Consider the following 14,475-nt stretch of genomic DNA (forward strand, 5'->3'; position numbering starts at 1 on the left):
GTAAAATTTTTACTTGTTCTTTAAGATTATCAATCTCTTTAACTAAATCCTGTATAGTAACTGGATTCTGTTTACTATATTTCTGTTGAAGAAGATTTTTAACTTCTTTCATAGAGTAAGCTTGTTCTTGTTTAACAAGAATATTATTATTATTATTGCTAGTTGAAGCAGTATTCTCCATTTGATCAATAATTGTGGATTTTAATACTGGATCCTTAATCATTTTAAGAAATTCTATAATATTATTGTTAGTTAATACATTAATATTTAAATCATTGAATTGAGATATTAGTTTATAAAATTCATCATTTTTATCTTCTATATGATTTAAACAAGATTTTCCTTGTATACAATTATTACATTCATTTAAATCATCAGAAATATCTGATTCACTATCTATTATTTCTTCTGAAATATAAGATTCTGAAGAATTCTCATTTTCACTGTCAGAATTATTATTCGAATCCATTATTATTTTAAATAATGTTTCTTTTAGATTATCATCTATATCTAAATTATTAATTTTGTTTTTAGCCCAACATTGATTAGCATAATGACCTGGCTTTTTACATTTTCTACAAATTATTAATTTGTTTTTGTTTTTATAATTTTCTTCTCTCCGTAAATCACGGTTTTCTTTTCTTTTCTTCTTTTTATCTCTTTGCCTATCAGACAAATGTCTTTTCTTTCTATAAAGTTTTTCATCTTTTTCTTTAATTTTCTTCTTACCTTTATTAGGTAAGTTCATACCAAATTGATCACAAAATTTACCTAATTATTTTTTTCTCAAGTAAATTCTGTCTTTTAATTTGATTATTTAATTTTAATTCATTACATAGAGCTAAACCCTCTTTGATGCAAGTATTAATTAAATTTCCATAAGTATAATTATCATATGGAATATTAATCTCATCTTTTCTTAATACTTTTCTAATTCTTTCAGCAAATAGAAAAGGTAAACCATCTATAAATTTAGCTTTCCAGAAACTATTATTACAATCTGGTATCTCATATATACGAGATAAAAAAGTATCTTTATACCATCTAAAATCAGTAAGTGTTTTACATTTTAGATTACTTAATAAAGTACGAATCTTTTCACTATCATCAGTGAATTTTCCAGTAAAATGTTCAATCATAGTCATTAATAATGAATAAACAACATTTTCTGATTGAATATTATTCTCTATCTTAATAGAATTAATAATATCTTCCTTTTGGAATTGATTTAAATAGTTATCCCACCAACCTTTAAGTTGGCCAATAAAACCTGATATAATCATTTTAGCAATATTTTTATCAGTATTGCCTGAAGTTTTACACACAGTACTATACATAAGCATTCTGTGAGCAGTATTATAAATTTGTTTATCATTAAAACCATCAATATTCCATTCATAAATACTTTTCCCATTATAACTATTAGCAAATATATATTCTTGTTCTTCAATAAGAACATCCATGGGAGTAGGTCTATTATAATAATATTTGGTTTGGGTAGGTTTATTTGCCCATTTAATTTTATTAATTTTTTCATCAGAATGATTATCATCATTATCAAACTCTTCATTAAGAGTATTCAAATTCAGATTTTTAAATTTTTCTTCTAATAATTTTTCTATATCAGAAACAGAAGATTTAAATTTAAAATCCTTGATATCTGGAGGGGATTGAATAGAAGAAGTAGCAATAGAAACAATATTAGTTTCTTCTTCTTTAGTTTGAATATGAACATCTGGTTTAATTTGATTAATAGCCAGAATAATTTTATCAATACGATCCTTAAGAGAAATTATTTCTTCACCTATTATCGTAAGATACAAATTTGTATAATTCTGTTTTTCTATTATCTGATTAATATGTTTAACAGTTATTTGTAACATATCATTTTCAAATAATTTAGAAAAAGCAGTAAAATTTAAAATTTTATTATTCTTTTCTATAATAAAAGATTGTTGAGGAGGATAGACAGATTTTTGAATCTGTCCAGAAGAAAGTTTATAATTTCTTTCAAGAATAGAAATATAATCTATAATAAATGTTTTAAAAAACCAAGGAACAAAATGAATCAATTTATTCTGGTTTTCACAATACTTATAAAATTCCGCAACAATATAATCAAACTCTTCTTTAGAAAAACTTTTAAAGTACCAATTTCTAAAAGATTTCCATTTGGATAAATAAAATTCTGCATTGATTCTTGCTCTAGCAAGAGATCCTTTAGTAAAATCAATTTTAGTTTTACTATCCATTAAATACTAAAATTCATATCTGAAACTGTATCAGTTTCTCTAACTTTTTGAAAGTTACTTTTATGAACAATATTATTTTGATTAATGATTAAGTCATCTATTGTATTTTGTACATGAGACTCAACATCTTCTCTTATCTGAGAAGTAGAAGCTCTAGAAGTTTGAGGAATATCCACCAAATAATCTAAAGGCGAAATAAAAGAATGACTAGATCTTGATCTAGTATAGATAGAAGATGGCAGTAATCTTCTTTGTTCATTATTAAACTGTATTTGAACATATCCTTCATTATTCTGAATAACTTGTTGTAAATCCCTATTTATTATAGGATTTCTAGGAACAGCTTGTTCAATTATCCAGTTTTCTGGAAATTCAATTTCTTCCCATTTTATAGATCTACGGGTTGTAATATTAGATCTATTAAAATTAGTTTCTATAAGAATAGTTTCATTTAATTTTTTATCTATTCTTTTACACATAGGATTTAGTGTAAATAATGGCTTATAATAAATACGATAACAAATACATATAACTTCTGTACCGGGAGTATAATTATATCCATGAGTTTTAACATTTAATGTTAAAGAATCTAATATATTAATATCAGACAAAGATAAAGATACATTCGGATAAACATCAAAATATACTGGACCATGTGCCAGACTAGATTGAATTATTCCCATAAGGGATTGTTTCCAATTCAAATTTCTACCATCTCTTAAAGCTGCTATGAAGCTTTCTGGTAGTCCTTCTAATGTTAAAGGTCTAAAAGCTATTTGAATTAAACCTATATGCATGAATCTGTAATTTTTCCTATAAGGCAAAATATCTTTATTATTTAACAATTTAATAACCATTTCATTATCATGAAGAGGTACTGATGATTCTGTAGTTTTAACTACTTGTTTAAAACCAATTTTTTCAAAGGTTCCTAACTTATAGATCATTTTAGAATCTATCTTAGGAATAGTCCATTTATTCAATAAATCTAAATTATCAGGTAAATCATATTCTTCATTTAAACTGTTTTGAACAGTTTCTCTAAAACCGAAAATATTCCTCTGAATAAAAAGTGCTAAATTATTATCCAGACTATTTCCATGGCTCTGATACCATCTGGGGCTTGGGATCAAGATGAGGAATATGATACTTGGCGTTGTTACACCAAACTTTTCCTTAGTGGCTTTCGCACACATGGAGGTTATATAATAATTATTGTAGATATAATAGTATATCACGTAAATTAAATATAATTATTGTAATTATTGTAGACATAATATTATATCTCGTAAATATAATTATTTTAATTAAATTAACTATAGTTATTATTATTCCAAAAAATCTAAATAACAGTAATATAATTCTAATAATACAATTAATATTATAACTATTGTTACTACTTAAAACTGGTATAATGAACGAACAATAATAAATATAATAAATAAAAAAATTATCCTTACCACTTAATATTTTGAAAAACGTTGAAAACTTACGCTATGCTATAAAGAGTGTTCGATGCTCGGTGATCGAAAGAAAGAAATTTGCTCCTAAGACTTTTGCTCGACTTCGGTGAGAAAATGAAGAGGACGCACCACATTTAAATAAGCGGAAAGAACACAGAGAGGGGAGGTCACAGATATTGAATCCGTGGTAGACTGTCACGGATTCTGAATCCGTGGCAAGGTCACAGATTCAATAATCCGTGGCCTCTTTCGTTAATTTTTTTTTTAATTTTTTTTAATTTTAACTGAGAATCCGGTGCAGTGGCACGCGGATTGCATTAGTTTTGTATATTGTTTAATTTTGCAACATTTTTATAATTAATTTTTTTATTTATAATATTTTTTAAAAAAAGCCCACAATACATGACTTAATAATCATGTCGGCTCCTCTGGAGAGTCTCCTACCAATCATATAGACTATAGTCTCTGTCCAAATTCAAACCCTTTCTCTTCAATAATCGAAATCAGAAAAATCGAAATTTTTTGCCAGAAATTATATTATCTTCGATCAGGAGGAGAGGAAAAATCAAACGCTCGATTTGTGATTGGAAGCTAAACTGAATTGATGCTGCAGAACATAGTAAATCAAGGTTATTATTGTTTGAATAGGGCCGTCATAATCGTCGGCGGCGCGTATTCCACACCCACATGGGCCGCTCTGATCGCTGGAGTTTCTGCCGTCCTGACTCTGACCCTTTCCGTTTATCTCATCTTCGAACATTTATCTGCCTACAAGAATCCCGAGGTATTCCCCTTCATAATTATACCTGTATATGTGAATATGGATGTTTTTGTATTGGGTGTTGAGCTATTTTTGTTTTCCAGGAACAAAAGTTTTTGATTGGAGTGATATTGATGGTGCCCTGTTATGCTGTGGAATCAGTACGTTTTCCCTTCTATGGGTGTTAAACTACTGTGTTTTTGTATTTACTTTAATTTTATTTGAAGTAAAAATATGAATAAAAATATGAAAAGAATTGAAAAAATTAACAGAGGGATCATATGCATAAAAATATGAAAAGAATTGAAAAAATTAACTTATGAAACTCGCCACAAAAACAAAAAAATTGAATGCGTGGTTTAGTACCTTGATTGTACTCCTCTATTCATGAGTGTGTTTGTTTTGCTTTTGTTTTCCGCACTTGAATCTTGATATAATCCATCCCTCATTCTGGGATTTGCCAGCTTGGTGTTCTTGGTCCCGGCACATCTAATTTTGCTGATAGTTTAATTTGAATTGTCTTAAGAACAATGGAAGGATATATCACATATTGAATAGTTGTATGAGCATGATTTCGCTGTAGATGTAATATTCACCTTTAAAAGGTTTTGGTCAAATGTGTCATGGCAGTGGCTGAGAATGAAAGGAGCTGCTGTAACAAGGTATAATGTATTATGTTTTTGTTTGCAAGTTTTATGACAGGCATAGAACGAAAGGAGCTGCTGTAACAAAGAATCATGTCCTTTGGTTATTGTTTTATGTATAATAATGTAGAAATCAAAGCTTTTTCTTCTTTTGATTTTGAATTGGTCTATATCCTTTATTTTAAAGTCTTGCATTATTTGAACTTTGTTTGATGGATGACAGTTAATGTTTTTCATATATGTTATCATGTTTTGAATCTGAGAAACGTTCAACAGACTTGAAGAATATGCCATGTTTTACATCATAGTAGCTAATCGACATGTTGTTTGTAGCCTTGGAAAATTAACGGTTGTTTACTCACATTATAGCTAGTCATTTATCTGATAAAAGTAAAAATCATGTAGCTACTTCATGATATGCTTTTTAACCAATCAAAGTTGATTTGTAGTCATTCTGGAACGTTTGAATCTTTATGTCCTTCAAATAAAATCATTACATTAAGATTTTGTCATATTTGGCTTGGCATGATCACAGTTTTTGTTCTGACATCTACAACTGTATACTTTTTTACGCTAGAATTAAAGTTCAATTTTTGTGATTCACATGCACTTCTCCGCTTTATTATTCCTTTATTTGTCTTCTATTTCTTGTTGTGCTATTTTTTTCCTCTTATGCTGATCTTATTCACTATATTTTTTGGAAATAAAGACTTTCTTGTGATCCTTTGAGCTCGGAATCACAAATTTGGATTCTTTTTTTCCTGTAGGTGATTCTAACATTCAATTTCTGAGAAATTATTTTACTCTTTTAATTCGATGTGGTTCCTAGTTGTCAGTTGAAGGGTCTCTGTGAACTCTTTCTGCACACACAATTTTATCTCTTCCACTTGAAAATCTTCTTGAGTTCCATGGTTTCTGTTATTTTTACATTTTTCAAGATTAGTTTTTCTATGTTGTTTCTTAATATGCATATCTAGAGGTCTTCTGAAGGGGCTCATCAACTTAGACTGTCTCATTTTCCACCTGGAAATCTGCTTGAATTTCATGGTTCCTGTACTTATAGCTGTGAAGAATTTTTCTGTAGAGCCTTTTTATTGATATATTTTCTTCTCGGATACATGGTTTTTCGTGCAGTTTGTATCACTTGTAGACCCAGCAATTAGCGTCGATATTGAGATCCTTCGAGATTGCTATGAATCCTTTGCCATGTATTGCTTTGGAAGATACCTAGTTGCTTGTCTAGGTATTGTTATTACCATCCATTTTTAAATTTAACATTTTTTTCATGTAAAATCTATGAATTCATACTTAGCTTTTCAATTTATTTCCTGTTTTTAGCACATGATCGAGATTCTGACCTAAATTGTTATTAGTCTGGGAGTTTTGCTACCCTAATTGGCTTTTGTTTTTAGAGATCAGCTCAATGTATTTTCTTGTGGTGAAATAGGTGGAGAAGAGAGGACAATTGAATTTATGGAGAGGGAAGGGCGCACAAGCATGAAAACACCCCTCCTAGATCATCATGGCTCTGAAAGAGGAATCGTAAAGCATCCCTTTCCCATGAATTGTTTTTTAAAGCCTTGGAAACTTGGTCAGTGGGTATATCAGGTCATCAAGTTTGGAATAGTTCAATATGTACGTCTTCATCTGCAAAAGGAAAATCTCAATATGTTCCATTATTGGCTCTTCTCCATATTTTATCTTCCCATGATTAATGAACCACCTAAATTTTGGTAACAGATGATTATAAAAGCATTTACTGCTATTTCAGCTGTAATTCTCGAGGGTTTTGATGTATACTGTGAAGGAGACTTCAAATTGAACTGCGGGTAAGATAGTTCTGCATCTAAGGACTGGATTTTGTGCACAATTGGAACATTTATTTAATTCAATCAATTTCCTAATAAGGAATTCTAAACTGGTGGAAACTGAGATGAAATGCTATACATACTGGACTCTGGACTTAGTGCTAATGAGTGTGGTGTTTAATACCTTAATGCATTACAGCTTTCTTGCTTGTCTTACTGGAGATTCAGAAATATCTATTGTTGAATTAATTTTTGAATCGCCCTCATCTAGAGGGGTAAATGTACCTCAAATTCATCATTTATTGATATTATATCATGCCTGCATATATACAACAGATTGATGGTAGATTGATGCAACATTAGTAATTTGATTTTGCTATTGTTATTGTGTCCTTTCTCCTCATAATTTCCTGTGATAATCTATCTGAAAATGCTAATTTACTCGAGCTTGAGATGTTTACATGTGAAACAAAATGGAGATCAAATAGCTCTCATGGTATGTTATTTCATTTCTTTTCAGGTACCCATACATGGCTGTAATTTTAAACTTCAGTCAGTCATGGGCTTTATATTGCTTAGTTCAATTTTATACTATTACGAAGGATGAATTAGCACACATCAAGCCGCTGTACAAGTTCTTGACATTCAAGTCAATTGTGTTCTTAACTTGGTGGCAAGGTGTTGCTATAGCTCTTCTCTATTCAATTGGTTTATTCAAAAGTCCAATAGCTCAAGCATTGCAGTTTAAGTCGAGTATTCAGGACTTTATTATTTGTATTGAGGTAATTGTTTTAAGCTGAGTTTATTTCTTTAGTGCAGCTCTTCTAATGTTCTTATTTACCACTATGTTTTGTTTCTGAGATTAGAAAATAGAAGAGTGCATATGTTCTTATATGTTAAATGTTCCAATGCTTGTTCAGTTCTTTTGGAAACACCTAGAATTATATAGGATGAATAACTGAATTTGGAGCATCTAAGATGTGAAGTGTTATTCTTGCAATGGAACATATCCATGAGATATAAATAGCAAATAAGAAAATGGGAATAGGAAGGCTGAAATCCAAGGAAACGTGTGTGGGTTAATAATTGCATTAAGGAAACTAGTGATCTAGAAATAAGTGAAGAGTCAACTTATGTACTGGGGAAGCAAGCAGTGAGGACAAGAGAGGCAAAAGCATTACAAAGATCTAAGGATCTGAAGTACAGAACGAGAAAGCTGTGTTTATAGGCCAAAAGATGATGGCTGATTTGTTGATAGTCCATCAACCAACAAAATATCCAATTACTCATTGTTTTTATTTATGTGACAAACTCGAATTTTACCCAAATAATTATAGGCTAAAAAGTTCCGAACAAGTAATTTAGCATGCAAATCACCTATCTTTTATTTAGAATTCGTGATTTATATTTATTTTATTCCAAGTTATTAAGGTAAGGATTAAAGTTTAACAGGTATATGCATTCATCCAGCACAGATGGGCATTGCTTCCGTGGCTCACCTTTATGTGTTCCCTGCAAAGCCTTATGAGTTAATGGGAGATCGTTTTTCTGGAACCATTGCAGTCCTCGGAGATTATGCATCTGTTGATTGCCCTCTAGATCCTGATGAGGTTAGGGATAGTGAACGACCCACAAAATTGCGCCTTCCACAACCTGACTTTGATGTTAGGAGTGGAATGACCATAAGAGAAAGTGTGAGGGATGTCTTTATTGGCGGCGGTGAATATGTAAGTCTTTCTCTCATTAAACATGGGTCTACTTCATGATATTATCGCTCAATGATATTTATAATCATCGTAACTCTACTGGCATAATTGTCCATCATCAGCATATTAATCCTTCTCGCCAATGCTATGCCTTACACAAAAATTAGTGGCGAAATACAACTGTTTCTGCTTTTATATGAGGATAAACATTTTCTGAATAATAGGAGAAAATTTTGACTTACATGATAGTATTGAGGAATCAGGGATATAGGTGTGTTCATTCTTGCTGCTTCTTCAAGCTGCTTTTGGTTGTTATTTATTCTGCATTTTTTCCTGTTCCTTATAATTTCAACAAAATTTTATTGGTCAGGTTACTATTTTGGTTATGAAGAACTTGATTTTCTATGGCTGCTTTTACAAATACAAATCCAATGATTGGCAATTGGAAAAGAAATAACTCAAGGCTGCATTTGGATTTATCACTTTTAATACGACTCTGGATTCAAAATGAAACAGAATAAGTGAATTTGAAATAACCTCTTTTTACAGAATTTCAAATGTTTCAAAATTTTCCTAAAAATATCTGAGTTTGAAAAGAACGAAGAATGTAAAATGCAGAACTTTGTTCATGTCACCGAACAGCGTGATGGATTTGGAAATGCATTGTTAACCCATGGAGATCAAATTGATGAATCCAAATGCATCGTTGGATGATATGATATCCCAGTTTTGATATTCAGCTACCTTAATCAGATTTACGCAGGGAGATATCTATGCAGTCCCAACTCTACTTGACTATAATCAGGAATATCTCTAAATTGAGAGAAAGGAAAAGGATTAGAGTTTGTCATGCTTATCTTTTTGAAAGAATCTTTCACACTTTCGTGCACAACAGGAACTATATTCCTGTCCATAAAACATTACACATGAACCAGAAACTGAATTTACACACCAGGCATGAAATTGCACCCGCGAAATGGATTTCATACGTGGTAAGCATGAAATTCTGGGCTTAAGACAGCATCTGTAGGTCAGTGCCCTGTCATGGTGTGTGCATATTTGATTCAGAACTTAATCTTTTAATCAAGTCAAGCCCCAAATCTAATTTGATTAAAGCTTCCATCCCCTTTATCTGATTTTTGTTTGATAGTAATGTAGATTGGAACTTTCAGGCACCAGGTTGAATTAAACCTTTATCTTGAATTCAACTCTGCCTCTCAAAGTGCATGCTGTTTCATTTGACTGAAGTTGTTTCTTTGGAATAAGGTTTAATATACATAGTTGTCTGCTGCATTGTAAATATAAGGAAAACAACAGGTTTCTTAACTTTCATATTGCCACACTGAGCAAAATATGGAGGTAGTGTGGTACTTGATAGTATCTGTCTTTTTAGCTTTTCTGTTCTCATAATTGACCTAAAGATGTAGCTATTTCCTCGTTTTGTGACTAATGTTTAGAATTGGATCAAAGCATTTTGTTGCTGTGGCTTTGCAGATTATGAACGATGTCAAGTTTACAGTCAATCAAGCAGTGGAACCTATGGAGAAGGGCTTCACTAAGTTCAATCAGAAGTTGCATAAGATCTCTCAGAACATTAAGAGACACGACAAAGGTAGGAAAACCATGGATGACAGTTTCATAGCCACATCATCTCCAGCACGCAAAGTGATCCGAGGAATAGATGATCCTCTCCTAAATGGAAGCATGAGTGACAGTGGTAATTCAAGGAGAAGGAAGCATCGTCGTAAATCAGGATATACCAGTGCAGAAAGTGGTGGTGAAAGTAGCAGCGATCAAACCTTTGGTGGTTATCAGATTTGTGGCCGTAGATGGCTTATCAAAGATTAGCCCAAAAACTTATTATCAGAAACAGGAAGAGAAATGACTGCTAGTGGATGATATTATCACCAGGGAAAAGTTTCCAGATCTCGCGATTAAATTTTTCACTGGTTTCTTATGATCAGTGAAGTAACTATCTTCAATGGATTATGATATCTGGGATCGGTTTTCACCACCTTTGCTGATGGATAAAACTGCACGGAAGGGCCTATAGATTGTCACCCCGAGTCGATGGGATTTGAAAAAGCATTCATCTGGATTGGAATTATTGTATAGGAAATTTATATATATGTTCAGAAAATATGAAACCTAGTGATTTTGGTTTAATATCAGTTCACTTTTTTGTGATTCTACGTGTAATTTCGATATTCTGTATGAACAGATTCTTCCATGATTAATCTATTCACTATATTGTTATTTCGGATTTGTGGTCTATTTATAATCACCATCCAAATCTTCAACAAAGAAATTGTGTTGAGACCGTAGGCCTGTGAGTCTCCCAAATTCACAAGATTTTGTGTTGAGACCGTACGCCTATATGAGCGCCATTGCAGCAGCTTATAAAGTTTTGAAGTTAAAATATAGAACAAAATCTTGTGAATTTGGGAGAGACTTGCAATGATCCCACAGCAAAGAACAAGAAACATATCACTCCAATATTGCTCCGAAACATCGTAAAAATACGTACATCCATCCTTTAGCATCATACAAGGAATGAATATCCGGGTGTAGCATATAGCAAACAGTAACATAGAACTGCATTGTCTTGTGTTCGCGTGTCTCCAAACAAGAAATTTAGCATCTCTTCAACTATGTAACTTTGTATTTTGGTGAAAAAAGGTTATGTTTTAATGAATTTAAACGAGAAACTAAAGAAGACCATCAAAAGCTAAATTTTATGGCTTTTGGCTTCCTTTGTGCATTTCAAAAGAAAGCATTTACAACCACCATTTTTTTTGGGAAAAAATTTGCCCGCGTTCCAAAAGCTTCTGTTCCCAACACACACTTAATCTGACTTCGGATACGGAATAAATATTAATCGAAGGAAGCAAGTGTACTCGAGATATGCATTTTTTTATGCACAAAAAAATAAGTGAAGTCCACCAAAACAATTGGTTGCGCCTTGAAAGCCATTTATGAAAGTGAACCAATCTTGAGTCCAAGAAGCTACATGATGAATTAAGATCAAATTTCCAATCCTAAGCTAAATACCTCCAAGGAGAAAAAGGCTGTAAGAGATAAAATTCACGAGTGAATTTTATTACATGATAAATCGAACATTTGTCTTCATATAATTTAGTATGCTGACTCGTTCATCCTGAAGCAAATACATCATCCCATGGTCAGACAACAAGTTACAAAGTTTCACAAAACAGCAAGTTTTCAATACAAAAAATGTCATACCTTGTTAGTATCTAACAAAGGTAGCAAAAAAACACACAACAATATTATTCTTCCAAGTACAAACATTCACTTCAAACCAAACCACATTTTGCTCCAAGAACACATGAAACTGTATAACTTAAATCACAAGCTTGCCCGTGTCTAGAAACTCCATGTCTTTCTTCGACCAACCACCATTAACGCCATGTCAGAATCCAAATACTCTCACTTGATGCACCAGCCACCTCCAACAACAGTTCTTCTGCCCCTCCGAGAACTCCTACACTGCAACGCCACATTTTCCTCTCATTAAAAGAAGGCTTTCCACATAATTAGCGATGTAAAACGAGTGTGCAGTGCCAAAGATACCAAGACCCTTGATATGCCTTGTATGGGGATTATATGTAACCAAACCATGGCCCTGTGAGGCCACTAAAGCTTCACCATTTTCAAAAAACGAAACTACTTTCTCCAACCTTTCGACCTTCTCCAAACTTTCGACCATAACTATCCTGTACAACTTAGTCCAAGATTCTTGGATACCATACTCCATCATCACCCAAACATCACAGTACTCACTACCCACCGTTCTCTCGTATCTGATCACTCCAACTGAATCCATGATTTTTGTGATAAACATGCTCATGGTGGGCACCCGAGACAAATCATCAGGTAGCATTATTTCACCAAAAGTCTCATGCCCGAAATCGAAAGTCAGAATCGAATTCCTGCTACTATTGTCAGGGAGGAATCGATACGCAATCCAATGTACAACCCCATTCAAAAACACTTGATACCACATAAGTTCAACTATCTGAACCCTAACATCCACGCCCATCATCTTTCGCCATCTTCCAGTCTTGAGCGAGAATATCTCAACCTCCGGCGGGACGCTGTAACAAAAATCATCATCTTTTTTACAATAGACCACCCTGACAACCTTGTAATCCTGACCGTCAGCTCCAAAGCCAAGAACAAAAACGTGGGCTCCGCTTGGATTGATGGTGGGCTTGGGCAAATCGAGATGATTCTTCACAGACGGGTTCCACAAAAATATGGGTCGAGAACGATTAGCAAAGTAATCATCGCACAAGCAAATCAACCCATCACAAGAACCCACAATTCTGAAGTACCCAATTTGGGATTTGAACGGGAACTCGAGTTCGGCAGCAGAGTTGACGGAAAAGGGTACGCCGCCGCCGCGCTCAAGCAGTGAATAGTGTTCTGCGTTGTCGCGGGCATCGTAACGTCTGAGGAGAAGGGTTGTTTTCTGATTCTTGCGATTCGATAGGTGTGAGGAGATGAATTTGGGATTGGAGATAAGGGAGTGCCACGATTTGCAGACTGTGGCGAAGCGGATTACCGATTTGACGGGGAGTCTCGAAAGGATTTCAACGAGAAGCTCGGCTGGAAAGTAATCGGACATTGCGACTGAAACAGAACGGACTAGAAGAGTGGTGAACGCGGTCGTTTTGTTGACCAAAATAGAAAGTAGTTTTCATAGCTTAGCCTTAGGAAATTTGTTTCTTTTTTCCCCTTCAAAAAGCTGTTTTTAATATTTTATCTAAATTATTAATAATCCAACTGAATTATTAATAATCCAATGATTTATTCAATTTAGACAAAAACTTCTATTGCCTCACTAATCAAACTTATGTGACATGAATTTACATCTCTTGTGAGATGGTGTCACGAATTTTTATCTGTGAGACGGGTCAATCCTACCGATATTCATAATAAAAAGTAATACTCTTAGCATAAAAAGTAATATTTTTCTGTGGATTACCCAAATAAGAGATTTGTCTCACAAAATACGACCGTGAGACCATCTCACACAAGTTTTTGCCTATGAAAAAATATTATGTTTATATTAAAAAACAAGATTTTCTAACGATAAACCTACTCTTTAGTTTAACAATAAAAAATACTAATTTTCAAAGTATCTCTTGATGTTAGATCGGCCTTGTAGTCTAGTGGTATCACCCGTCAGATTAGTTGGCTTCTCTCCCCGGGTTCGATCCCCCTCTCCGCCGCGTATGTTGTAATTTTTTTTAAAAAAGTAACTCTTGTTGTAACATTTTATTTTTTTGAAAACACGATTGAATTTTCATTGTTTAGCAAGTAAATTTCGTACAATTGGACTGGGTTCAGACCTTAATTTACCTGCTAGATTGAAATTACTATGACAACGTATGTTTATGTAGTTGGTAATACCACATAAAATGGAGCAAACGATTTAATTCCACTTTTTCAACGCGTTTGTTAACAAAATATGCTTCTATACGTGCCCAACGTTTCTTCCACATTTTGTCTTTTAGAGTGTAATAATAGGCAATGAAAAAGGAGCTTGAGAGAATATATAGGATGGAGTAAATAACTTTTGATGATAATGGAATATGTGTATATATGTCATGAGTAGGTCTCTTGTGAGACGGTTCACGAATCTTTATCTGTGAGACGAGTCAATCCTATCGATATTTACAATAAAAAGTAATATTCTTAGCATAAAAAGTAATATTTTTTCATCGATGACCCAAATAAGAGATACGTCTCACAAAATACGACCCGTGAGACCGTCTCATACAAGTTTTTGTCATATGTCATATTAGTGTTCCCTTTG

The 14,475-nt window shown here is 32.9% G+C and overlaps 2 protein-coding genes across 5 annotated transcripts; one reads left to right on the forward strand and one right to left on the reverse strand.

The window, feature by feature from the left end:
- The first annotated feature begins 4,128 nt into the window (after positions 1 to 4,128).
- On the forward strand, positions 4,129 to 10,892 carry LOC142517660 (protein LAZ1). 4 transcript variants are annotated; one of them, XM_075620022.1, is made up of 9 exons: positions 4,134 to 4,499; positions 4,580 to 4,636; positions 5,106 to 5,137; positions 6,254 to 6,362; positions 6,567 to 6,754; positions 6,860 to 6,948; positions 7,448 to 7,709; positions 8,403 to 8,654; positions 10,128 to 10,892. In XM_075620022.1, the coding sequence occupies exons 1-9, from the start codon at positions 4,403 to 4,405 to the stop codon at positions 10,479 to 10,481; spliced, it is 1,440 nt and encodes a 479-aa protein (XP_075476137.1). In that variant the 5' UTR covers positions 4,134 to 4,402; the 3' UTR covers positions 10,482 to 10,892. The 4 variants fall into 4 exon arrangements, 2 of the variants coding, with proteins under 2 accessions (XP_075476137.1, XP_075476136.1); XR_012813354.1 differs by lacking the exon at positions 5,106 to 5,137 and having other exon boundaries at positions 4,129 to 4,499; positions 8,380 to 8,654; positions 10,128 to 10,369; XR_012813355.1 differs by lacking the exon at positions 5,106 to 5,137 and having other exon boundaries at positions 4,129 to 4,499; positions 8,398 to 8,654; positions 10,128 to 10,369.
- Positions 10,893 to 11,708: 816 nt separating this feature from the next.
- LOC142518768 (F-box protein CPR1-like) lies at positions 11,709 to 13,356 on the reverse strand. Its single transcript, XM_075621581.1, has one exon. The coding sequence runs from the start codon at positions 13,279 to 13,281 to the stop codon at positions 12,136 to 12,138; it is 1,146 nt and encodes a 381-aa protein (XP_075477696.1). The 5' UTR covers positions 13,282 to 13,356; the 3' UTR covers positions 11,709 to 12,135.
- Positions 13,357 to 14,475: the final 1,119 nt, after the last annotated feature.

The sequence above is a fragment of the Primulina tabacum genome, chromosome 11 (assembly GCF_025594145.1).
Source record: "Primulina tabacum isolate GXHZ01 chromosome 11, ASM2559414v2, whole genome shotgun sequence".
NCBI lineage: Eukaryota > Viridiplantae > Streptophyta > Magnoliopsida > Lamiales > Gesneriaceae > Primulina > Primulina tabacum.